Source organism: Dasypus novemcinctus, chromosome 4 (assembly GCF_030445035.2).
Source record: "Dasypus novemcinctus isolate mDasNov1 chromosome 4, mDasNov1.1.hap2, whole genome shotgun sequence".
Taxonomy (NCBI): domain Eukaryota; kingdom Metazoa; phylum Chordata; class Mammalia; order Cingulata; family Dasypodidae; genus Dasypus; species Dasypus novemcinctus.
Window position 1 is genome coordinate 90,027,604 of NC_080676.1, and position 27,680 is coordinate 90,055,283.

The 27,680-nt window shown below is 39.1% G+C and overlaps 1 protein-coding gene across 1 annotated transcript in view; it reads right to left on the reverse strand.

The window, feature by feature from the left end:
- CD96 (CD96 molecule) overlaps window positions 1-27,680 on the reverse strand; it is a 101,541-nt gene that overhangs the window by 21,957 nt on the left and 51,904 nt on the right. Inside the window, exons 9-10 of the mRNA XM_012524558.4 lie at window positions 9,284-9,352; window positions 8,688-8,759 (exon numbers count right to left, since the gene is read on the reverse strand). Coding sequence (XP_012380012.2) covers window positions 8,688-8,759; window positions 9,284-9,352 — 141 coding nt within the window. The remainder of the gene's footprint in view (window positions 1-8,687; window positions 8,760-9,283; window positions 9,353-27,680) is intronic.

The following is a 27,680-nucleotide window of genomic DNA, read 5'->3' on the forward strand; positions in this document are numbered from 1 at the left end:
AAACAGCTATAGTAGTACATGGTTACAACCAGTAGAAAGACACCATGCCCATTAATGTAAAAATAATAGCATACTTGATTTACCCAGCTAAGTATCATCTTGTGTTTAAATAAAAATAAACAATAACAAAACAAAACTAAGAAACATTTAAAAACCTTTATCTCTCCCTTTCTTAGTTTCTCCCTAGATACCTAGCAGTTGCAGCTGCTTACAAAGGTGTGTTATTAGGCGCGTCAGAAGAGATGTGAGCCAATGCTTTCCAGGGATTACTTAGAGAGCCATTTTTTTGTTATAGCTACTCTCATTTGGAAGAGATAAGGGTGGTGCTTTAAACAGCTATTTTAAGTCTGGCCAGATCTGGGAGATATTCTTATCTTCAAAGTAATTCCTCTCCCTGAATACTTGATCTTGACTACTTTTTTCTCTAGACAAAATACCATGGTCTGTAGATGATGATGGATTAGGAACTTTTGTAATGCCCATTTTTTTATGGTTAAGCCATTAGCCAGAACATTTATTGACAAAGAGCAATAACTAATTAAAAAGAAATCAGAACCAGGCCTGAATTTCAGTAAAATTTTGAAGAACGCAGTTTGTTCCTAAACTTTTACTTTTAAAAAAACCTAATATGGTGCCTTTTCTACTTCCTACTTTCAGGGCTTGATGCTTTTATTTTTCATCTCTTCAAAGTCTGCTTGCAAGAAAGGATGCGATAAATTAACTTATCTAAAGTATAAATAGTTAGACATGTTCTATCCCTTTAAGGGAAATTGATATTTTAATAGAAGATATAATTTTAGGTTGGAGGAAAAATATTTTACTTAAAACTGACCTAAGTGGGAACCAGGTGATAGAAAGGAAGAACAGTGTTTTAAAGAAGAGGAGACAGGGAACAGAGAGATTGCAGAGATTACCATGTAGCCTGAAATAGCCCAGGGCACAGCATTGCTACATCCCTGCCATTGGACACAGGATCCCTCAACTCCAGACTCTCCATCAAGCTACGGAAAGTGCAAGGGATTATTATGAAATTACTAGACAATACTATGGACAGCCTGAGAAAAACAAACCAGGAGCAGGGACAGGATAAGTAGCTGATGTATAAGATTTAAGAGGAAGAGCCCATTTGATTTTGAAGAATAATGAATGCATGGCTAAAGAACAGAATAAAGACCCCATTTGAAAGCAATAAGAGATATGGTTCAAGTGATTGGGCTCCCGTCTACCACTTGGTAGGCCCCAGTTTCGATTCCCAGGGCCTGTTGGTGAAGGAGAGCTGGCTCATGCACCGTGGAGAATGGGTGCAGCAAGATGACGTGACAAAGGGAGACACAGAGGGGAGACAGTGAGAGGTGCAGCAGACCAGGGAGACGAAATGACTTGAGCGATTGAGCACCTCTCTCCCACACTGTAAATTTCGGGATCAGTTCCTGGTGCCTCCTAAAAAGAGAACGATGAGAAGAAAAGACAAACAGACACGGAAGAATATACAGCAAATGGACACAGAGAGCAGACAGCGATCGCAAAAAAGGGGGGCAGGGGCAAAGAGTCAATATGAGGCCCAGTTAAGATTGTGTGTTGTGTGTGTGTGTTGTGTGTGTGTTTGGTGATGGTGACCTTGTTGATATTGGTAATGAGGCAAGCTGAAGGCATAAGGGCTTATGGAGACTTATATCAAGTTTCTGTTTGTCTAACTTCGACAGTCCACCTGATTTAAATTGTCATTGGGTTCCCTGGGCCAGGCAGATGTCAGGAAAAATAAGAGTGAAAAAGATTAATTAAGCTTCAATTATCTGCTTTGTGGCCTGATCACTGAGAGCTAGGATGAAATGTGTCTCAGGATGTCATTAACCTTATGCGTTTCAGGTATTTAGATGGTCAGATCGAGTATCCCCATTTCATAGGTGATTAAAGTAAAATATGCATTTCTGCTTCAGATTGTAGGAAACTTGGAAGCTAAACTAGGATTAGATTCCAGTATTCCTGAATTTCAGCCTGGACAAGTTGATAAATAAAAATGAAAACAATAGAATATATTATTAAAACATACCCATAAATATAGTATAAATGCAATGGACTCAGAACATTACAGTGACATCCAAATGTATGTGAATGATACAAAATTCATGTATAATCGAAATAACCCATAGAACATGTTCACAAATAGCAAGAGTCCTAGAAACACTGCTACTGGGTTTATTCCACCAGAAATCTATCTATTATCATTCTTCTTTTGCCTCTGAACACTTCATAAATCTATTGAAATAAACATACTGGAAGAAAAAAATCCCATTATCAATGCCTGTCATGAATTTTGCCAAATGAATCATCTAATATTGGATGTCATATTACAGTCTAACCCATCGAGTAGAAATATGTTTCAAAAACAGTTTGGGAGTGAGCAATCAATACTAACTTGTTGGATCCTAATGTGTTTTTGTGAATGACTGTAAATAGAATGACTTGCTATGGGGAATTTTTGCTCTAAGCTTATGGATAAAAAATGGTGACTAGTTAATAGATGTTCATATTATCACATAAGTAAGAATGTGGGTCTATACTGTTAGAAAAAAAATTGTATGTTAGCTTTGGAGACCCTTTCTGGATTTCATAATTTCTAAGGCAATTTTTTTTTTTGATAAGAATGAACATAGATATTTAAGGATAAATGAAATTTTCAGATAAGAGAAAACAGATATGAAGGATTAAAATAGTTCATTTTATTACCAAATTTATTTAAAAGACCAAGAATATACATATGTAAATTATAAAATACTTTCAAACAAAACCCTCTCATTTTCCCAGTTTCTTGAGCAGGGAGTACCTTGATGGCCTCCATACTTGAGATTAATGTACAGAATTGTAAGGATTTTATTTTTATTCCTGGCACACACAATATTGTAATAATAATTTAAATAAAGCAAACTAATAAAATAAAAAGGCCAAATATCCCAATTAAATAGATCATTTGTTTTCATTGTGTATGTGTTTTCTTGTCTTTCTCGTATGTGTTCAAATCCATTTGGTCATTTCGGCAAGTATTTGCTGAGCATACACTTTCTACCATTACAGACATTAGGATAGAACAGTGAAGAAGAGGGGAAAAGGCTTAAGTCCCTGTTCTTGTGTATCTTATGTTCTAATATAATTTCAATAAAAATCAAATAATGAAAATATCAGACATTGTTAAGTGTTACGTTGAAAAAGTGATAATTTATACATAATTATAATCATAGCCTAACTTTAACTTAGAGTTCAGCTCTTCCTATAATATTATCCAATAAACCTTTACCTCCATTGCTACATGATTTCTTCCATATAACCAACAAATATTAATTCATTTACCTATTGAATAAATATTAATTGAGCCCAAACTACATAGTAAGCAATATCTTAGGCAATGGCAATGTGGGTAAGCAAAAAAGATTTCAGAACTTACTTGTATTATAGTCTCAAGAATAAAGGATGATATACAATTTAGTATAGGTTAAGTAAAGGGTTTCAGGATAGTTTGTTACAAAAACTCAATTTTATGATGACACCATGCACAATAAATATAAATCTAAGTATCGACTTTTATACCCTTTCTACCTAATGTTCTTATTCTCAGTTTATATCTGATTAGCAAAGACTTCCTACCTCTTACTCTTGTCTATATTATAAGATGTACTGACTAGCTTAATACATTATTGTTTTGACTGGATCATAATATTTATTGAGTTATTATTTCACCTTATTTCACATTCTTCTATTAGGCTTATTTTCCCCCACACCTCCTCACCTACACTCTCACACATATTATTTTTTTCTTCTTCTTCTTTATTTTCTTTTAAATGTTACATTAAAAAAATATGAGGTCCCTGTATACCCCCCAACCCCTCACCCCAGTCCTCCCACATCAACGACCTCTTCCATCATTGTGGCACATTCACTGCACCTGGTGAATACATTTTGGAGCACTGCTGCACCACATGGACAATGGTCTACATTGTAGTCTATATTTTCCCCCAGCCCAACCAGTGGGTCATGGCAGGACACACAATGTCCAGCATCTGTCCCTGCAACACCACCCAGGACAACTCTAAATCCTGAAAATGCCCCCACATCGTATCTCTTCTTCCCTCTCCCTACCATCAGCAGTTACCGTGGCCATGTAAGCTGAGATATTCTTCTGGTCTGAATTGACCCTTTTATTTAAGGTATTTTTCTAGTTACAGCATCAACTGGTGCTTGGTAGTAATCCACCGGTGCCAGGGAGGCTCATCCCTGGGAGTCATGTACCATGCTGGGGGGAAGGTAATGCATTTACATGCTGAGTTTGGCTTAGAGAGTGGCCACATTTCAGCAACATGGAGGCTCTCAGAGGTAACTCTTAGGCACCCTGCATCTCTAGGCCTAGTTCATATTTCAGGTACACAGGCTCATAATTGTTGCCATCAGTATCAAGGGCTCATTGTTGGGCCATCTGTCTTTCTTGGTCTTTGCCATTGTACTTGGGTGATTGTTGCTATTCCATTGGGGAATGTAATAGAACTCCCTTGGCTAGGAACTCAGCACTCCCTCAGTTGCCATTTTTAACTGAAACCACTATGAAGATATCCTAACATTTTTATGAACCCTGTATACATGCCCTGGAGAACTCCCTTCCAACCATGTGCCCCCTATCAATAACACCCCATACCAGTGCCCCTCGCCTGTCACAGTTGAACCTCTCTTGTAGTCCAAAACTTCTTTAAAAAGGAAGCCTAATATATTGCCAGGTACCATTAATAGTAAAATGGAATATAATGATGGGTTTAAAGGTTAGATATAGAATACATACTAATTTACAAAAATTAAATAAAAGAAAAATAAATTGGGGTATCAAAAAAGGAAAAAAAATGAAAAAGCTTTGTTTTTGACATTTTGCCTTTCGTCACTGCTATAGGTGTTGCCCTGTATGTACAGTGACAAGGCAATTTCTTCCATTTCTTCCTCAGTCACACATATTTTCAGGTTATAATGAATGACATTTCTCCTGGTCCCATCCCTTGTATCTCTAGCAAAGGCAATTTGCTATTATGAATGTTTTCTTTATTGTTTGTTTGTATATATATTTTTAAAAATTTAGCACATATATGACTAAACCATATGGCATTTGGTTGTACTTGCTTTAGAATTTTATAAAAAGTATATCATGCCATATGCTGTTACATGGCATTTACTTTTTTGACTCAATAATAAAACATTACTAACATTTGCTTATGATGCTGTGTGTGGTTGTCATTCATTTGTTTTTCATTACTGCATAATATTTTAAGATATGAGTTGATTGCATTTTATTCATCCCTTTTCCTGACTATGGCCATTTAGATTATGCACAGTTTTGTTATTATGAACAGTGTTTTTGTTCCAACATTTGTGTATATATCTCCCACATGCATGTATTAACATTTATCTTGGTTATAGTCCTAGGAGTACATTGGATTGTAAGGCACACAAATATTCAACTTTAAAACATAATACCAAAGTGGTGGTACCAATTTATACTCTCACCAGCAACATATAAGAAATTACATTGATCTGAATCCTATCCAAGACTTGGCGATACCAGATTTTTAAATTTTGCCAATTAAGTGTAAAATAATTACCTGATTCTAGTCTTCATTTGCATTTTCTGACTTCTAGAGATCCTGAGCATCTTTTCAAATAATTTCTAGCCACTTATGTTTCATTCTTTTGATGCACCTGTTTGCTCATTTTTTTACTTTTTTGGATTTTTAAAAATTGATTTGTAAGAGTTCTTTATGTACTCTTGATATACAATTTTGATCATTTGTCAATTTTAGATTTCTGATTCTTTGCCAAATATATGTACTGAAATATTTTCTCCCAGATTATAGTTTACCTTTTTACTTTCTTTAAAGTGTCTTTTTTATGATGTGACACTGTTCCAATAAAACTTTATTTGAAAGATAGTCTGTGGGGGAGCAGATATAGCTCTAGTGGATGAGCACCTGCTTCCCATGCACAAGGACCTGGGTTCAGTTCCTGATACCTCTTGAAAACAAAAACACAACAAACAAACAAATGGAAAAAATACAACTCTTATTGGGGAGCAGATATAACTCAAGTGGTTGAGCACCTGCTTCCCATGGATGAGGTCTTAGGTTCAATCCCTAGTGCCTCCTTGGAAAAAAAAAGTCTGTGGTTCAGAATATGGGCTGATAAATAGATGGACAGATGGTTTGATAGACTGATAGAATGATATGAAAAACATGGCAAAATATTAAAATTGGTGGATCTGGGTATGTGAAGAGGTAGGTTGGAGTTCTCCATATGGGGTTTGTACTATTATTATTTTATTTATTCCTATGATAATGAAACTAAGCCTAATTACAATTAAAGCCTAAGATCTTCCTCCTGAAAACCTGTTATTCAAATGTGGCCTCTCTTTTAGCAAAACTCTGCAAATAGACTCACTACCTTCCCCCAAATATGGAACATAACTCCCAGGATAAGCCTCCCTGGCACCAACAGCGTTATTACCAAGTATGAATCAGCACTGCACTTGGAGAAAGCCTTGGTCAAAAGGAGAAATATTAAATAAAATAGAATTTTTATGGCTAAGAGATTTCAAGGTGAGTCAGGAAGTCATTTTAGAGGTTGTGCTTATGTAGGTCTCAGACAGACTTCAAAAACAGTAAACAAAGCCTCAAACAAAAGTGCTCCAGAGAGCCATTGGGATATCTGGACACCATAGGTAAGCCACATAGACTCATGAAATTAACACCCCCCCCCCCCCCCAGCAAGCCCTATCTGCGAATATATGAAAAGCTATTTCCCCAATATAATAAAGTTATACTCATTTATAAATCTCTTAACCATAATTCTTCTTCTTCTTTCTTTGAATCTGTAATTTTCAATTTACCTGTTAAGTATATTTAAGTATACTTAAAAGCTTCAGATTGTTCCTATGCCAATTGGAGCCTGAAACCTAGCAGATATGCAACCAACTATCCAGTTCTTCAGGCTTGCCCTGGACAACTAACAAAATGATGATGATGGACCATCATCAAAACAAGGAGTGAATATCTTCAACCAAAAGCAAAACAATTCCCTTCCCCTGCCCCATAACACCTATGTTTCTTCTCAGCCTGAAGCAGAGCAGACAATACCCCAAATCCCTCAAGACTGAGGACTGAACAAAAATAAGGGGGAGAGTATAACTCCCAACTAAAGGAAATTTATTGTTACTGTACTTACTATCTTGGGTTAACTGAATAACCTGTAACATTGATATAAAGTATCTTTTGATGAATAGCAGTTTCTTAATTTTATTATATGCTAATTTTTCAATCTTTTTTTTATAGCTAGTGCTTTATGTGTCTTCCTTAAATCTTTGCTCACTTCAAGGCTAGGAAGAAATTTACCTTTATTTATTACATGTTTTGAAGTTTTGCTTTAGACATAAACATCTCAAACTGGAGTTTATTTTTGCATAATATGTTTGGTGGGGTACACTTTAATGTTTTCTTTTCCTTCAAAATAATCAGTGTTTCTAGGTCCGTGTGCTAACAAGTCTGTTCTTTTCACAGCAATCTGTCCTGCCACTTTTGGCACTTATCTAAATTCTACTGAGTTGTGGATCTCACTCTATTCTGAGACTGGCTTTTCAGTTCTTGTACTGCACACTAAGTTCATCCTGTTTATTATACTATTAAAATATTAAACAAAAGAAATATGTTAAATTAAATTACAAAGGGTCATGCATAAACTAATGAATAGTGTCATGAATTAAAGATTGTGATTAATCCAAATTTGTGAACTTGAGGTCCAAACAAAGAGATAAATAATTCTACAAAGATAAATTTTGCACATGTTCCTTTTCTCCTTTTGATTTATTTGCTGAGGAAAGGTGCCTGGCAGTGAGATGACTAAGCCAATGTTAGTATAAGAGACTTTTGGAGGTTTTAAATGTACAACTGAAATACTTTCCAAAAGGAATGTACACATTTACTCTTTGTGGCAAAGGGCCTCATTGTTCAGAGTTCTTCCCCTGTGACATCCAGTGTTTGCTCTACTTTCAGCTTCCCCTGCATTCCCTCCTGCTTTCCCAAACTGATCTTTGCCTTATAACAGGAAAAGGCAATATAGTTGATATTCAGACCCTGTCAATACCTGATAAAGAAGCACCAGTAGACACTTATGTAGGTGGACCAGGTTAAAAGTAACAAAGCTTTTTCTGTGTCTACACTGAGCTCCCTCTTTTTATTTTTATTAGTGATATGCACATTCTGCCTAGTTCGATTTTTCTCCAGATATGCCCATAGATTTCTCTTTTACCAGCTTTAGTTGGATCTTTTCTCAGCTGTGATGTCCACTCTTCCCCACAGGACTTTCTGAGACCACCCTATTTAAAATGCAACCCACTCTCAAGCTTGATTGATTCTCACTGTCTCCCTTCAGGGATTAATTTTTTCCATATCATCATCACCATTTGTCTCTCTTAGAGAGTTTGGAATTTAGATCTGTTATGTTCACAGATATAACCCCAGGACTTAACAACAATGCTTGAAATGTGGTAGCTACTTAGTAAGTATTTGTTGGAAATGATTATGAATAGAGCACACAGAAGCTGTTCAATATATGTGTTAGATGAATGAATGAGGTCTGGAGGATTCCAGAGGACCTCCAGTTATACTTACATGGTGTGACCTCTTTCTTGCTGGAGGTCCAGGAGTTGTTGAAGCCTTGGGTGGGCACAGTGGAATTGTGGGCTGAAAGGCAAAATTTTCAGAATCTACCTTTTTCATAAAGTTGTCACTTAATTTTGCTTGAAGGGCTGGCTTTTAAAAAATCTGTGTGGTTTTAGGGGAAATCTAAAACTGAAAACTTGCCTCCCTAGGCAGAAATACAAGTTGATATATTAAGCAAAAGCTCTGTAGTTTATGTTTAATGCCAACTTGTCACTGATTTGTGTTCTTTTTCTGTTCTTGTCACCAACTCAGATCATTGGGAGTACGGTGAAGATTGCTTTAATATTACCATACAATCCCCTGACAAGGGGAAGGTACAATATAATAAAAAAATCACCGACCCTTATTTTTAAGATTACAGGGATTCTCATATCAATATATAGTCACAAGATAACAAACTACCACAAAGTAACTCAAAAAAAATATTAATATCAGATGAAAAATACAACGGTTTTTCCCCCCCAAAACTTCTACATTATTGTAGCTGTGGTAAAACTTTGTGTTGTCTCTTTTGAGTTATAGAAGGAAAGCCTTGCTATACTTACTTTGAGGGGTAGCTTTTAGAGTTGATGTGCTCTCATCTACAAGGTCGATTGAAGGTGTAGATAGCCATCCTATTTTGAAAACAGAATTCCCAAATTATTATAGGTATTGACAATCACATATTTAACTACACCACTAGATTTAATAAAGGTAGCAAATAGGGCATGGGATATTAGAGTTGGGAAGAATCTTAGTGAATTTTCAGTCTATTGGTCTCATTAAAAATTATGGAACAAATTAAAAGAAATATGCTTGTGGTTACATATCCAATCATCAACGTTATTTCTTTGATTTTAATCCAGTACTCCTAATTGTAAATATATTCCATTCACACTTTCCAAATATATTGTTTCATTGCCTACTCTATGCCAGACTTTTTTTCTACATGCTGGGATTACCAAAATGCATAAGAAAGACAAGTTTCCTGCCCTCATGGAACTTGTCTTGTGGTGAGTTTTCACATATAGCACATAATATTTTCACATACTAGATATGGTTTCATATTTACTTAAATTCTTAGTTTTGAAAATCAGCTTTGCCTTTATACTCCCTCATTTTTCATTTTCATCCTCTCTCCCCTCAGAAACTTAAGACTAGATTATTTCATTTGAACATATCTCTGGGGAGGAAGCAAGGTGGACTGAAAAAGAAAAATACCCAACCCTCTCCGCTGAAAACATGTTTACATCTCTTGGGAGGACACATTTTAATTATGTGTCTTTGTTTCAAAATCCATTTAAGATGGCTTACATAAAAATGCAATACAAGAAGATAAAAGCAGTGAATGGAAAGGGAAAATAAGGGTAAGGAAAATACATCCTGGGTGAGATTATAGTACACAAAATACGTCTCTTGGTGTTCTTATACTCTCAGTTCATGTGGGCTCCAAAGTTGGTCTGAACTTTCTAGTAGCAAACACTAAGAAATAAAGAGTATGTATTATGTGATTGATGGGCCTCATAATATAAAAAGTCCAATTTTCAGGAAGAACAACATTATTATTTTTATTGTGATTACAAATAAATTTCTCCCAGGTCTTCATTAAAAATGCTGTATAATGTATATATGATCTTCAACAATATTTTTGAAGTATGATAGGCAGTATGCTAATTCACCCTCACGCTTTTATTACCAGATTCCCAGGTACCTCAGTTTTGGGAAAGGGTCTTAAATAGAGAACATGAGTAATCAAATCTCTGAAAAAATGTATTTATAGTAAATAAATACATTAGCATTTTGGTTTATGCATCTACAAGTAGTTCATGTCCAGAGATGATCAATAATAATAGGTCCTGCAATGCAACCTACCAATCAATCCCAAAGGCAAACTTACTACAGCCCTGCTCCTTGAAGCCTGAGATGGGGAGATGTGTTAGAGGTTCCCTCAGAGGATGCTTGCTTTTTGGGGCAGCCAGTCAGGATGAACAGAAAAATTGTTTTACAGACAAGACATAAACAGTAATATGCACAACTTCATCATCCAACTAATATTTATCAAGTGCCTCCTGTGTAACTAGAATTGGGGATAAAATGAAGAACAAGAGAGAAGTAGTCCCTACTCTCATGGAGTTTACAGCTAAACTATGTTTCCTAGCCTCCTTTGCAGGTAGGTTTGGCCATGTACTGAGTCCTAGTCAAAAGAAAGGGAATAGGAGTGATGTTTGTCATTTCAAGATCTGGCCTGTAAAAACCTACCATATATGATTTCCCATGACCTTTCATCATGTACTAACTATGTATTACCATTCGGGGTGCCTTAGCAATCTCAACTGGAAGGTGACAGAACCTAGAGGGAACAGAGCATGCTGAGACTGATTTGGCCCCTGATTGGCTTTTTCATTAAAGATATATTAACATATACTATGCTGTTAAGTAAAGTAAATTGGCTTCCTACACTGGGCATTGCTGCTGGGTGGGACACCTTCCCAAGAATGGATTTTCCAGAAGACAAAAACAATTGACCTACATGGGCTTTCCAAGAAAATGGAACAATGGAATGCAATCTACAGAATTGCAGATGAGCAACACCAGGTGTCAATCAGTTTTAGTCCTGGAGAGAAAGTTTATCATAGTGGATGGCATACCATACTTATCAAGTATATCTGCTGTCCACCTTTTAAGACCCTTCCCATGTAAAATGGAAACTTAATGTCAACCAATCTGAACATTTCCTAGCTTTCTTCTGCCTTTGCACTATGTAAGCTTTCCCTTTCCACTCCTTTCCAGGTGAGGTGTGTATGCTTCCAGATTCATGAATCATGAACGGCTCCAAATCCCTTAGATAATATCTCGTCTAATATTTTATTTTAGATACTGAAATTTCAGAATTTGTTGTTACTACAATTCATCTCCCTTGCCTTACAAACAATAAAAACGCAATTACAGTACAATGTGATAAGTGCTATGATAGGGCAAATATCGTGTGCCATGGAATCCAAGAGGGAGTAACATAATTAAGACCTGGAAGGCCAGGGAGGTGATGGCAGTCTAGACTAGGGCAAATGCAGTGTCCATGAGAAGACATGGACAGGTTTAAGAGTCATTTAAAATGTGGACTCACTGGATGGAATGGAGGAGAGTATGGCCCACGATGTGGACCATTGTCTATGAGGTGCAGAGGTGCCCAAAGATGTACTTACCAAATCCAATGGATGTGTCATGATGATGGGAACGAGTGTTGTTGGGCGGGGGAGAGGGGGGTGGGGGGGTGGGGTTGAATGGGACCTCACATATATATTTTTAATGTAATATTATTACAAAGTCAATAAAAATAAATAAATAAAATGTGGACTCAGTAGGGCTTGATAAATGCTTGGGTGTGGAAAATACAGAAAAGGGAGAAATAAAAACATCACCTATAAAATAATAGTAATTTTCTAGTATGTGGGAAAATCATAGACATGCTCAGCAGCTGATCGCAGCCTTGTCTAACCCTCCTCCTTTCCCCCTCTTGCTTGCTTGCGTGCAGGTGTTTTGTTTGTTTGTATTTCACAGGAAAACCACAAGTAACCTGGGGGAGGCATTAGACTCAACTGTGAAAAAACAAGCTATCTAGAAATGAAATGGTCTAACTGTACTTTGAATCCAAAATTGGGAATAAGTAGCTCTAACTGCCTGCCAGAGCAGAAACTTTTTGCATAATGGTAGGCCCCTCCACCGCAATGTGTGTAAAAACTCAGCACTTGGGGAGCATAGACACAAAGTGTACAAAGGTGTCATTCACCAACACTAACCTGATTAGTTGTCCTCCCTGGGGAACTGATCATAATGGGACCTCTTCCCCTGCTCTTTTTTTTCTTTTTAAAGATTTATTTTATTTATTTTTTCCTCCCTCTCCCCATGGCTGCTTGCATTTGCTATGTCTGTTGCATGCTGGTCTTCTTTTTTTAGGAGGCACTGGAAACCAAACCTGGGACCTCCCATGTGGGAGGGAGGTGCCCAATTGCTTGAGCCACCTCTGCTCCCTGCTTTATTGGGTCTCTCATTATGTTTTCCTCTGTGCATCTCTTGTTGCGTTGTCCTGCTGTGTCAGCTCACCATGCCAGCCCATTGCATCAGCTCGCTGTCTTCTGTGTCTTCTTTAGGAGGCACCGGGAACTGAGCCTGGACCTCCCGTGTGGTAGGCAGGAGCTCAACCACTTGAGACACATCTGTTTCCCTTTCCCTGCTCTTTTAGACCCTTTGTGCTAGGTAAGTAATAAAATGGTCATTTCCTGAAAATCTCTGTTATGTCTGGGCCTGTGCTCCCATGATGCACTATAAAGAAACTTGCTCCATAGGATTTTAGTGCAGCAAGTAGGGTGCATGGGGAAGTATGGAGTGGGTTGATTCTTCTATGGCTCTTTTCATTGCTCTCATATTCCTTTTGTCATATGTCATCTGGATCATCTTGGGTAACACAGGACTCGTGACTCTTTGGGCTAAACTGAAGGTAGAGGCCTTACTAGCCCAGGTGGTGATACTGACTTGCATCTGGGAACTTAGGGCATGCTGTCTCCATCATTCAGGGAAAGGATGGCAATAAATGGGATTTTGAGAATCTCCCCATAAATGCTGGGAAGTTGGCTAGCTGATTCCACACTGAGATCCGTGAGATTGGAACTTTAACCACCTAGGATACACCTCCATGGCCCATGGCCTTTTATATCTGCTCTTATTATAGAAGTAGACATGCCCAAACTTAGGCCACCCAGACTCATCTTGAGATTAATGTGAAGTGCTCATTATTCAAAAGACTATTAAAACTGAAAAAGGGAACCCAGCAATGAAAATGAAAGTACAATTTTTCACAGAGGAGATATAGGATATGAAAGGTATGAATGGAAGTTTGGTGAAGATCGCTTCTTATGGCTGTCCTTACTTTATGATGAGGGTTTATAATCACTGTGAACAACCAGGCTGAAGGGAGGAGTTTGGCCACCTCATGTCCAACCCCTCCTTCAACAAACTCTTAGTCAGTTGGAGTTAAGGAGGAGGTGGCCAGGGGTGGGGGATGGGGTGAGAAAGGAGCAGCAGCCACATCTTACGCTTCACTAGACACTTCAGGGAGTCAGACAATCACATCCCACACTAGGTGACCTTGGAGTAATAGGGAGAAAGCTGTGGTCAGGCTGTGTTGTTCTATGGATATTCCACCCCGGCTGGAGAGAATTTTACCCCCATCAGAGTCCCGTTTTGAAGTAGGACACTAATGATTTCATTAGAAAGGGGTCTGTTGAGTGGGATGACAGGCTGGTTTCCTCCTCACCCCACTAGGGTTTCCTCTGGGAGACACAGTTGCACAGGTTTATTGTATTCTCCCTGTTTAAGGCAGGGTGGCTATTGAGGAAGACAACTGAGGAGCCAGACTGGTGGGTGGCAGGCACCTTCCTGTTAACCTAGCAAATCCTGAGGCGGAAAGATGGTTCAGCAGCTACCTCTCCCTCTCGGGGCCTTCACTCACTGAGCTAGGTTCTTGCGGCTATTAAGGCAACAGGTTTTGAAGGACAGTAGAGGCAGGATCTCCAACAGAGAACTTTGGGAGAAATATAAACTAGAGTGAAGACCACAGACAGGTTCAGCAGGGATAATATGCCCCTGCCTGACCTCCCATAATCCCAAGATACATGTGGGGAAGAGGAGCAGCTTCCTGAAACTCTCCCACCTCTCCCTTAGGCCCCAGCTGAGGAGTCTGGTCCCTGGGAAAGCCCTATTTACCCAGAATTGACTAAATTGAAAAGGGCTAGATTTGGGGCCAGGGGTCCTGCCAAGACCCAGGGACTAAAGGCCAAGTGCCCCGGTACATGGACAATTTGGGGGCACTGAAAACACCTTTCTGGCACTTTAGGATAGAGGCGCCCAGGTCACCATCGTTCCAGGAGACTCAGAGGGGAGGGGTTGAAGAAGAGCACTGGAAAGTTTTGGGCATTCCACATGGGTACGGGGACAGGAGGTTACTGCTATCTGTGATTTGGACCCTTTAGCCCTTTGTATGCTCCTGTGGTCACGTTTCCCACAAGGGGATGCATTATAGCTATTGATGTTCTGCACCGTTGCACATCCCAGCAAAGTTTATGGGGATGCATTCTACCATCCCAGTGAATTCTGGCCAGTTGGGTGAGTGATGGACCATATACTCCCAGGACTCTTACCTCCTCTCCACATTGTGCAACAGCAGCAATATCGCCTCCCTAGTGTGGAAAAGGACATTACTGAACTAACAAAGGACCTTCTATCTGTGGGTATCCTCTGTTCACCATCTCTACTTATAAGAGGCTGGTGGGGCCAGTGAAAGGAGCATGAGTAGAGCATGATGGCTTCCTACAGCCTACTGGTGCTTGAAGGCTGAAATATCCCCTTTGCCATCCCTGGTCCCAGACATTGTGACTCTCTCAGAGGACATTATGGCTTCTACCTGCATGTGATATTTGACCATTGACCTAGCGAACACTTTTTCTCCATCCCACTACAGGAGGACCAGGATCAATTCACTTTCATGTGGCAAGGCCTATAGTATACTTTCACTGTACTGCAACAAGAGTATTAAACACCACCACTGTCTGCCACCAATGGGTGGGATGGGATTTGAGTAAGATAGTCCTGCCCAAAGGCTCCAAATGTTCCATTATATTGATGACATCACGTTGGTGGACCAGAGCAAGGAACAAAGCATGCAAGGATTGCACACATTGCTAAATGGGTTTTGACTGTCTGGCTGAGCCATAAATACTGACAAGATACAAGCCAGCCCAGTGGGTCATCTTCTTAGGTAGCATGTGGCCTGGAGCCCAGTGCTAGATCCCTGACCTGGCATGGGACAAATTACACTCCCTAACACTGCCTATCTCCAAAAAGAGGAATCGGCCAACTGAAGCCATCTGGCATCCACTGGGCAGCAGCTGCTATTTCCCTTGCCTCGGGCAGTTTTGTGGACCCCAGATAATCCTATTCTTAAGCTAGTCCGTTCCTGTGCAAGTAAACCTACCATCAGTGGGAAGTTTTGATTAAATTACTTCAGTTGAGGCCTTTGGCTAGGTTGTGTGATCAGTGGTGAGTCTTAATCCTCTTACTGGAGTCCTTTATAAACAGAGGAATAAAAAGCTGCAGACAGAAAAAAGCTACAGGGACAAAGAGGAACCTAGAAGCTGAAAGTGAAGGCTCCAGGAGCCAGAAGCTGAAAGCAATGAGGTCCAGAGGAGGGGGGAGAGACAAGCTGATGCTGCCATTGTGCCCTACGTGTGCCTGATAGCCGACAGTGGCAGCTTGGGGAGGATCTCCTGATGGCACCTTAATTTGGACACTTCCATAAACTCATAGTTGTACATATTTAAATGTATAAATGCCCATAGTAAAAGCCAACACATTTCTGGTATATTGCTTTGGTAGCACTTCGCAAACTAGAACAGGCAGACTACATACCATCCCTGGCAACAGAAAAGTGCCCAATGGGTCAAAATGCAAGTAGTCCTCTTAACCCTGAACACTTGAACCCAAGCACACAGTGTACCCACAGTAACTCATGGGCCATCATCAACAGCTTAGCAGTCTGGTCAGGTTCATGAAGGGAACACAATTGGAGAATTAAAGGTCCCCTATTGTGGGGGAGGGACCTTTGGAAAGAATTGGTGGAGTGGAAAGGAACCATCTATGTTACCCATGTTGATGAACATGGCAAGGACTCGTATTTTTGGAATGACTTAGCTGATAAAGGCAGCAGCACCAAGCTGCTTTTTGGCACTTATAAGGCCAGAGATCCTCCTGTGAGAGAGAAAGAGGAGAAGCCTGCCTGGAGGAGGAAGATAATGAACTTATCCGAGGTGACATCCATGAAATAGCTGACTTTCCCAAAGCTGCTTCTGCTGCTGGGTGGATTCACCACTGAACTGGATGTGGAAATTTCAGCATCATGAAATTATTGGCTCAGGAACAGAGTTACTTTCCTAAAAAGAGGCCCAATCTGTCATTTACCGATGTGAGAGATGTCAAGCACAAGCCAGAGACCAAAAATGGCATTTAGGGGCTATACTCAAAGGAACCACACTGGTCTGCTCATGGCAGTTAGACTATGGCCAAAGTAATTTTTGATAATCTCTTTGCCTTAGACTTCCTCTTTGTCCCCAAAGGAGGCATATGTACTACTGCTAATACTTCCTGCTATACATGGTTAATAACTCATGGGAAGTGGGATAGGAGGTGACTAAAATACAATGGCAAGCCCACTGGCTGCAATAATTTATCTTCAGACAATGTGATATACTGAGAAATAAAATGTATTTCTAATTAATAGAGGAATAAATGGAGAAAGAAGAAGCAGGGAGAGGAGAGGGAGGAGAAGAAAAACTCCATGCATGTTTTTAAGATTATCAGAATGATTAGAAGAATTATCCCTTTACTCTGGGACCTTATGTAGGAGAAAGGTGTGGCTTTCATTGTCAGTCAGTCCCTTATTTCCTCTCCCACGGACCAGCATTTTTCATTCATTCTATCGTCCTCCCCCCATTCTCCCTCAGTCCATCCCTTCCTCTCTTTCTCACTCTGAAAACTGACCTCCATAGTATTCATTGAGTGACTTAGTGAGTGAAAGCAGAAAGGCTGAGTTATAACAGTGGCAATATGATGACAAAGATGATGAAGATGATGAAGAACTTTGTATTTGTTCCTAAAGCATTGACATTACCTAGGAATCTCAGCCTAAAAAGCAACTGCTAATTGCCTTTTAAAATAACACAAGCAGCAGACATATTCCCTAGCCAGTCTGATCTTCCATACTTGGTGCCAGTACTTAATGCTTGTGATTTAGTATTAGCAGGAAGCGCCCAAATCCTGATGAAGTATGATAATTACACTGGGAATTTCATTTGCATTAAAATGACTGATTAAATATTCTCTCCTGGAGGTCAGAAAATAAATGACATAAATCCTTACATGAGGTTTACTACAGGGGAAGAATTAATTCTTTTGATTCCATGTGGGGTAAGGAACGCTGCCTCAGGCATGACTGCTGCTGTGCATCCTTGTGTTACTGACTCTGGGCCTGAGAACATCCTCTATCCTGGCTTAGATAGCCTGTTGAGTTTGTTGAAGCCTTAATATGTGCCAGCTGCTGTAACAACCAGTCTCTGTCTTTGGGAAGTTGGTGGTCATTTCAGTTGTATTGGTCTCCAGGAGAATTCTGGGGGGGCTTGGCCTACTTGGAGCCACTTTGCAAAGCTTATTGAAAGAATGATCCCTTTACTCTGTGACCTCATTCAATATTCAGAAGACAGAGTTGAAGCCATTAGAAAACTATCTAGTGATATTAAATTCTCCCTCTCTTTCTCTGGCCTTATACCATGGTTTCAAGTTTAAGCCCACTTGGCATTTCATAACAAAACCTATAACAATCTCTCTCCATCATCAGAATTCTGCTACTCTCTGCATTAATTCTTTCATTTATTCAGTCAATCTTTGGGAGCCTCTGTCTTCCAGGCATTGTGCTAGGTACTGAGAATCCAATGATCAGCTCCCCCGGGGTTTAAGTTCATGGAGGAGGCAGATGCCAGCCAAAGAATTGCATGTATCAATCCAAACATGCAAACAAAATAGGGTGAATGGCTCAGTCAGAGAGTCCCAGAAAGGATTCCCTGAGCAATATAGTGGGAGAATGGAGCAGTGGAGGGGAGGGAGGACCTTCCAGGAGAGCATATGGCCGGTGCAAAAGCCTGGGAGTGAATCTCACACAGTCTTCCAGAAATATCAGCGAGCCTGTACCAGTCCATTCCAGGGCTTGGCCTTTCCAAACCCTCATGGGTGTTTGCTCTTCGTGTTACGCTGAATTGGTTGTGAGCATAGGGAGTGTTACCTGCCATGGTGCAAAACCACCACAGCAGCAGCGCAGGGAAATGATGATCACACTGGGGAACGCTGGTGGCAGCAACGCTGCTGGTTTCTCAGGTTTTTCTTTTGTTTTTCCTGTTGATGAAAAAAAAGTCCTTCCTAAAACCTGGCCTGCAGAGTCTGTGAGTATAAGAGTATATACCTGACTGCCCCAATGTCAAACAGAGTATTTGAAAAGAATTTGTCTTTCTCTTTGTCCAATTTTTAGAAAAGATTTCTATTGATCATATATTTCAGCATGTGAATAAGACAGCTCGCCTTTGTCTTTTCTGTTTCAAGGCTAAGTTTATCCTTCACAATACAGGAAAACCTCTTCAAAATTCAATGGGTGGTTCTGTATTTTGACATATTATATAAGTGACTAATATGCCAAATCCAGTGATAGAGGGTTGCTTGCTTTGTTTGCTGTTTTTTATTTCTCCTTCAATTTGTACATCTATTATTGTTAAACCTTGCAAGTGTCCAGAGGTATATCATAATGACTCTTTTTTCTAGGAAAAAGGAAGAGGTTTAAAAGTAAACACTACTTCATACAAAATGTCTTGTTTATATTAATTCACGTATGGCCATGAGGTTAGATGAATAGGTTTGAAACTTTCCTATTTCAACTCTTAAAAACATTTCTCACTAAAATTAAAAATCATCCCTTTACATTATCACTAGAAATTCAATTAAGTCAGAAGACAGCTCTATTCAGTTCTGAACTGAGTGGAGGAGAGAGAAACATGTTCTATAAGGAGATCCAATCCATCATCTAGCTCATTGTCAACCTCGAGGGTAAGGGTTGGGGCCTAGATGAGGATTTCTTTGGAAAGAGTTGTCAGGATTCTGCATATCTTGTCCCCTCTGATGGGGGAGGAGAGGAGGAATCTGGCCCTGCACTTCAGCTCAAATGAAGTGTGGTTTCAAAAGAACTGCTCAGAAGACTTGGCCTGTAGGATGAAGGGTTTGGGGGCTGAGAGCCTAACGCTGGCAGAAGAAGATACATTGAGAGCCCATGCCTAGCTTGTAGCCCTGATGGACATAGACAGAAAAGAGAGACAGGGCTGTGCAGGAGAAGAGGAGCACTTCTCTCCCAAACATGAGGTGAAGGGATCTTACCCAAGAAGAATACCTAGAGGAGCAAAGAAGCCCCTGGAAGGGCAGACCTCCAGAAGTTCAGGGGCTGCAGGCAGGGAGTATAAGCAGAAGACCCAGGAGAGGCATGTCTGTGACAAGGGGACCCAGCCACAGGCCAGAGATTTCTGAGAAATCTGCCAAATGAGGTCAAAATGTCAATTTTGTGTTCTCCGCATCCCGAAGGTCCCTAAGCCAGATTACAGTCATCCCTGTAATGGCATCTCATGACAACCCTTTCCTTCCCCCTCTTCTCACTCTCTGTCTCCAACAGAGGGGTCCAAATAGCAACTAGGAGTGAAGGAGAGGAAGAAGCCAAGAAATCAAAGATATCTCCCACTCTCCACCGTCTGCCACCTACCCACAGCCATAGAACACACAACCTCACACACTCTGCTGAGGCAGACCCATGCTTGGGGGAGGGGAGAGGAGAGACGTTTTGGACTGAATTAAATTTTCAGAGTTCTGACATCAGGATTGAAAAGCCTTTTAAATTATTGATATGAGTCTGTTCGTGTGGCTGAAAGGGAGCAGACCACATTTATTATATGAAAATCACCAAAAAAAGCCAAGAATCTGCCTGAAATTCCTTTTGGAGGCCAAGAAGAAATTATTCAGTAAAGCTAATTTTACCAGGAAATGATGGGAAAGGATAATGTTTTTTCCCACTAACCTACCTAGTCCAGCTTATTCAACCAACCAAATACAAAGACAACATTTATTTGTAAATTCAGGCTGCTGTCTGAATGCCCCGGTAAGATGAGTTCAATTATCCAAGACTTCACACTATTCCTATGTAAAACTGAACCTGAAGATTTAATGTACTTTCTTGAATAGCAGTATTTTCACTTGCCCTTCCATTTTGTATCCCCTAAGCATCTGTCAACATAGTCACCTTGACTCCTTGACAAATATCCAATTGCGCTCCATCAATTTACCTGTGGCATGAATTGCCCTTAAAAACCAGAGCAACATTAACTGGAGAACTGCACTTAAAAGAAAAAAGGCCACACCCAAACACAAAAACCACATCCAAACACATTTGAGTCTCTCTCATGAATCCCAGTCATCAGGATGCTGACCTGTAGCCCAGCATGTATTAATAGGAGAGAAGTGGTGTGAAATCCTGATCTCCATACAAAACTCTGTTTTCATATGGGAGGCAGCTTGTTTGGGGAAATGTGCTTACCAAATGACAGAGAGGAATGTGTATTGTTGGCTTACTCGTCTAGAATGTTTTTCAGGGTTACTCTGGGAGAATAATAAGCAAGACAGAGCTCATCCACACATCTTGAGGGGCTGTAGCCACACTGTAAGTATAAAATGAACTGCACATCGGTTGTCTGAGAGATTTCCTCCAGAGGTACCTTACCCCAAAGAGGGAAACTGAATAAACAAATGCCCAAAGCAGACCTGTCGTAAAGAAAACCAACCGTGACTTACGGATGACAAGTATGGACAAAAATGAGAAAAAAATTTAAAGCCTTTAATGTGTGTCTCAGGTGAAAGTTGGTGAGAAAGATACAATGACCAGGATTTCCTAAGACTTGAGGAAGAGCCCTGGAGATTTGCATGGATTGTACAGGCTCATTTCTCTAGACAATAAAAATTATATTTATAATACTGGGAGGTAAGGAATAGAGGAGGGTCTTTTGCTCCGATCTTTATCCAACTGAGGAAATGTTAACCCCACTCTCAGTGACTGCCATTTTCAGGAAAACACTGGTCTACAGAGAGAAGAGATTAATATATGTACAACAATCATATTTGACCTTTCCATGGCAGTTATAGAGTTTCACACCAGAAGGACTGTTTCAGCTATTCTAAAGAAGTTTGCTGAGAACTCTCATGACCGTTGGAAGCAGGTCCTGAGGTTTGACTGTCTGGTCCATGCTGGCTCTTCCACTTTCTGTATGACTTTGGGTAAATTACTTAACTTCTTTGTGCTATAGTCTCTTCATTTATAAAATGGGTATAATTATAGTACCTATATCATTGTATTCTTGGGAGGACTAAATGAGATAAGACTTTATACTCTAACATAAATGATGTCAGTTGGTAAAAAATTTTAGGTGATTCTTAGGAAAAAACTGTAAGGCTTTTGTATTCAAGTCTTCCCCAAACGTTTTACTTATCCCCTACATTAAGGCAGACAATGCCTTCAGGTCTTTTGTCACAGTCCTCTCCATTTCTATATATCTCCATTCCAGTTCTGACCATCATGGCTGTAAATCATTTTAAATTGCTATCACATGGTCTCCACCACTTACTGTACTCACAGCTGCTGTTTTACTCAGATTTCTTATATTCTCAAAAAGCCAAAGTGACTGCTTATTGCAGTTCAGATACACTCCAAATCCAAAGCCCATTAATTTAAACTTAACTTCACCTGGTTTCAACTCTCCTAGGTACCTTTACAGCTCCTCACCCCCACCCAACAGTCAGTGTTGGAACTCATCCTGCTTGTCTTCTGATGTCCTGCACTTTTTTTATTTTATGTCTCTGCCCAAGAGGATTGTCTGAAGATCCAGTTCCTATCTTTCTTCCATCTAAGTTAATATTTCCTTCCAAAGCACTACATAGATTTCCCTGATTCTACTATCCTACCCCCAGTCCTCATTGGTTTTTCTTACCTTTCTTTGCTCACATACATAAAATAAAGGCAGAAGAAATCAGAGAGCAACAGAGGTGTCCTGGCACTTTAAGACAAGCTTGGCATAAACAACAAGGGGTCAGAAGTTGCTGTTGCAAAAAAAAACACCAAAAACCCACAAAAACACTGAAAATCTCTTCACTGCCTTGCAGACAGACTCTCTTTTGGACCCCATCTTAATTTAGACCATAAAATGAGACATACAACTCATCTGACTAGCTTCCCTCTGTGATTTGTTTTCCACTCATTGCATCTAATGACATGACTTTTGGGGGAGTCCCTTGTTGACATGCTCTTGTCATAAACAAGTAGTTTCAGTGCACGCTCTGGGCAGCTGCTTCCCTCAGTCTATACCCCTCAGTGTCTATGACCCATTCATCAAGTATCAGGTGTGCCTACCTGATGTTGGCCAAGCGTCAGACCAGACCTGGCATTTTATCAAAGTGTTTAGGAGTGGAAAGACCCAGAGTGTGAGGACCCCCTAAGTTTTAAGGAGAGGGTTAATGTCAAAACAATCATTATCAAGTCTAAGCAAAGCATGCAGGAAACAAAATAGGAGGAAGAGACAAAGGATCTGTGGTCTAGTGGATACTGAAATGGGAGGCAGGGAACATAGGTCCTGCTAGACTGTAAGTTCCAAGCAACAGGGGCCCTGTTGGTATCTTGTTCAACATTATATTCTCAGCACCTCAAACATTTTTAACACATTGTAGGTAATCAGTATTTATTTGTTGAGTGCATGAATATCTTGAATAATTGCCACAATCAGGTCTGGAATTTCTGAGTCCTGTTCTCTTGGGCTATATAACCAGAAGCCAATTCATAGGCAGTGAATTGGAAGGCACAGGGCTCTCCTTAGAGACCTCTTGCCACTAATACCCCACATGAGATTTGTCAGGTATCTTTGATTGTTCCATGTGGACCTGTCTCATCTTGCTACTTAGTTTGTCAGCTTCATATGTTTTCCTAGGACAATTCTGGGAAAGCAGCTGGGACTCAGAAAACACTAATTGGTTCAGGATGAATTGAGCTAGGTTTCCTTGGGTATATCTTGTAGTTAGTTTATGAGCTTTAAGGTTCTTTTCCCCCAGTTAAAGAGTACCATTTCCATTACCTTCACATTTGTTAAAAATTATCCTTCCATAGAGGAAAAGTAGAATAAGAATTGGATGCTTCCAACCAGATATATAACTTAATAATTATGATTGAATTATATATTAATAATATTTCAGCATTTGGAATGAAACCATATATAACCTTTTGAAGCGTCTTTCCATGACATGCTCTATCTTGCTTTCTTTCTTAAAGGATGAATCTTACGAGCCTCTGAGGCAGCCAGTCATCGTGTGATTTCACAACTACCCTCCAGATTGCCAAGACAAAATTTTGAGTTTTCAGTGGTAATTCAGTGACTATTCTAAGAACGTAAGTTTTGTTTAAATGTAGTCAGCCATTGATTTAATATATTTTTTCATATATTAAAAAATCAAACTGAAAATTGTCCCAAATATTATCTATTGTTATCATCTTGACAGAAGGTCCAGATTTGTAAATTTAGATATGCATACTCTTACTATTAATCCTTGCTTTAAAAAGGTTTTCTCAACCTCAGCACTTTTGACATTTTGAACTGGATAATTCTTTGTTATGGGATTGTCCTGTGTTACATTGTAGTGTTTATCAGCATCCTTGGCCTCTACCCACTAGATGAACCCCCTTACCTATCCCCCATTATGACAATAAACAATATCTCTAGACATTGCCAAATGCCCCTTGATGAGGTGGTGGGCAAAATCACTGATTTAAAACAATCCTCTGGTCCAATGTGCTGGGATCTTGTTTTAAGGGGGTCTTTTAATTCTCCAGAAACTTCCCAAGTATGTGACCTTACTGGAATAATAGATTTGGATAGATCTAGTAGCATTTTTTTCTGTTTGTTTTTTAAACAAATCTATTTACTTCATTGTGCTTTCTTTCCCTCACTAATACTAGACCTATATAAAATTGTAGGCTCCTTAAGTGTAACAACTGTGCTTTCTCTTTCCTTGCTTTCTTCACAGAAATAAGAATAGTTTTGGTGTAAAGTAAGCATTCAATGCATGTTGACTAGCCCCATAGGAAACCCAGCTAGAAGAAATTTATTTACTTTCAACCAGGGCAAATAAGCACCAAGGGGGCAGGGATTATTTTCTGTTTTGTTCACTGTTGTACTCCCAGCACCAAGAAGAGTACCTGATACATAGTAGGTGCCCAGTAAATATTTGGTGAATGAATTAAATCACTTCCTTTCTAAAAAAGGTCATTTAATGGGGTCCTTGTCCCATTTCCCAAATAATAACCTTTAGAATCCTTAGGCCAAGGCTCAAGACTCTATATACTCCGCATTTTCTGATCTTGATCCCTGCTTCTCTGCTACACAATTCCACCAATCTGACCCAAGCTTTCTTACTGATATTTTCTCAAATGCCCTTGAACATTTTTGCTAATGTACAACTGCTTGCTTTGCTCTCTCTGTTTATAAAGTTCTTTCAAGCTCTTGATTGAAATAAATACAAAGTGCCCTTAAACGTCATCTTATTTCACCTCTCGTCAGTTAACATTTCCTGACCCCATAAATCCATAGGGATCTTTCCTTACTCAAAGCTTAGCATATACTGGTCTGTATCTTTCATTAGGCATTTTAATTATATAATGTATGGCACCTTTCAACTTAATAGTTTGAACTATTATTTTCATCTATACATGCCATCTCTCTTCAGGTAGACTGCAATGTTTCTGAAGATAGAAAACAAATTATCTGTTTTTCTTTTTGAAACATCATAGGGTCTATTAAAATGTCATCTCACTCATCACATAGTGAAGAACTTTGTTCCCATTAGCTCTTTCATTCATTCATTTATTCAACTAAGATAAATTATTTTAGGGGAGCTATATGTAATTTATTTATATATGTTTTTCTCTCATATACCCCACTATCATTGACACTTTGCATTAGTGTGATACTGAAGTTTTTTCCCATCATTTTGTTAATGTAGTGTATTACATTAATTGATTTTCTTATGTTGAACCATCCTTGCACACGTGGGATAAAACCCATTTGATAATGGTGTGTAATTCTTTTAGTGCACTGGTGGATTTGACTTGCAGGTATTTTGTTGAGGATTTGCATCTATACTCATAAGAGAAATTGATCTGTAATTTTCTTTGCTTGTAGTATCTTTATCTGGCTTTGGTAATAGAGTGATGTTGGCCTCATAGAATGAGTTATGGAGTGTTTCCTCCTGTTGAATTTTTTAGGAGAGTTTGAGTAGAATTGGTATTAATTCTTGGAATGATTGGTAGAATTCACCTGTGACTCCATCTGAGTCCTTGGGGAAAAGCCTTTGTTAGAAACCTTTGTTGGAAGGTTTTGGTGACTAATTCAATCGCTTTACTTGCAATTGGCCTGTTGAAATCTTCTATTTCTTCTAGAGTTAGTGTAGTTTATTCATGTTTCTAGGAATTTATCCATTTCATCTAGGTTGTCTAATTTGTTTGCATACAGTTGTTTATAGTATCCTCTAATGATTCTTTTTATTTCTGTGGGGTGAGTAACAGTGCCCTCCCTTTCACTCTTGATTTTGTGTCTTTTTAATTTTTTTTCTTTGTCAGTCTAGCTAAGGGTTTGTCAATTTTATTGATCTTTTCAAAGAACCAATTTTTGGTTTTGTTAATGCTCTCTATTGTTTTTTATTCTCTATTTCATTTTTTTTTCTGCTGCAATGTTTCCTTTTGTTTGCTTTGGGCTTAAAATGCTGTTCTTTTTCTAGTTTCTCCAGGTATGGAGTCAGGTCTTTGATTTTAGTTCTTTCTTCTTTTTAAATGTAAGTGTTTAGGGCTATAAATTTCCCTCTTGGCACTGGCTTTGCTACATTCCATATGTTTTGTTCTCTTTTTCACTTATCTCAAGGTATTTACTGATTTCCCTTGCAATTCCCTCTTTGAACAAATAATTATTTAAGAATGCATAGTTTAACTTCCATATAACTGTGCATTTTCCATTTCTTGCCTGCTATTGATTTGCAGCTTCATTCCATTATGGTCAGAGAAGAATCTTTGTAGAAGTTCAATATTTTAAAATTTATTGAGACTTGTTTTGTGATCTAACATGTGGTCTATCTTAGAGAATGACCCATGTGCATTAGAGAACAATGTCTATCCTGCTGTTTTGGGGTGCAATGTTCATTATGGGTCTAGTTCATTTATCATATTATATAAAGTTCTCTGTTTTTTTTTTAAAGATTTATTTTATTTATTTCTCTCCCTTCCCCCCACATTGTCTGTTGTCTGTGTTTATTTGCTGTGTGTTCTTCTGCACCCACTTACATTATCAGGCAGCACCAGGAAACTGCGTCTCTTTTTGTTCTGTCATCTTGCTGCGTCAGCATTCTGCGTGTGGGGCACCACTCCTGGGTAGGCTGCACTTTTTTCATACGAGGAGGTTCTTCTTCCAGGGTGTACTCCTGACATGTGAGGCACCCCTATGCGAGGGCTCCCCTGCATGATATGGCATTCCTTGTGCACCACAGCACTGCAGGTGGGCCAGCTTCTTCATGGGACAGGAGGCCCTGGATATTGAACCTCTTACCCTCCATATGGCAGGTGGACACTATCTGCTTCCCTCTGTTTTCTTATTATCTTCTGTCTAGATGTTTTATCTATTGATGAGAGTGGTATATTGAACTTTCCAACTTTTACTGTAGAGGTGCCTATTTTTCCTTTCCATTAAAAAAATATATTTTTATTACAGAAGTTGCGGACTTACAATACAATCATGTATATGTGTAGAACTCCCATACAACACCCCTTCACCAACATACCACACCGTTGTAGAACATTTGTTACAGATTATGAGACAATATCATCAAACTATTACCACTAACTATGGTCCATAGTTGCCCTTCAGTTTGGCCAATGTTTGCCTCATCTATTTTGGGGTAGTGTGGTTAGGTGCATAAATATGTATGATGGTTATTTCTTCTTTGTGGATTGCTCCTTTTATTAAAGATATAATGTCCTTCTTTGTCTCTTATAACAGGTTCTGATTAAAGTCTATTTTGTCTGATATTAGTATAGCTATCCCAGCTCTGTTTTGTTTACTATTTGCTCAGATTATCTTTTTCTATCCTTTTACTTTCAACCTATTTATGTCTTTGGGTCTAAGGTAAGTCTCTGGTAAACAACATATATTTGGACCATTCCTTTTTTTTTTTTTTTAATCCATTTTGTCAATTGGT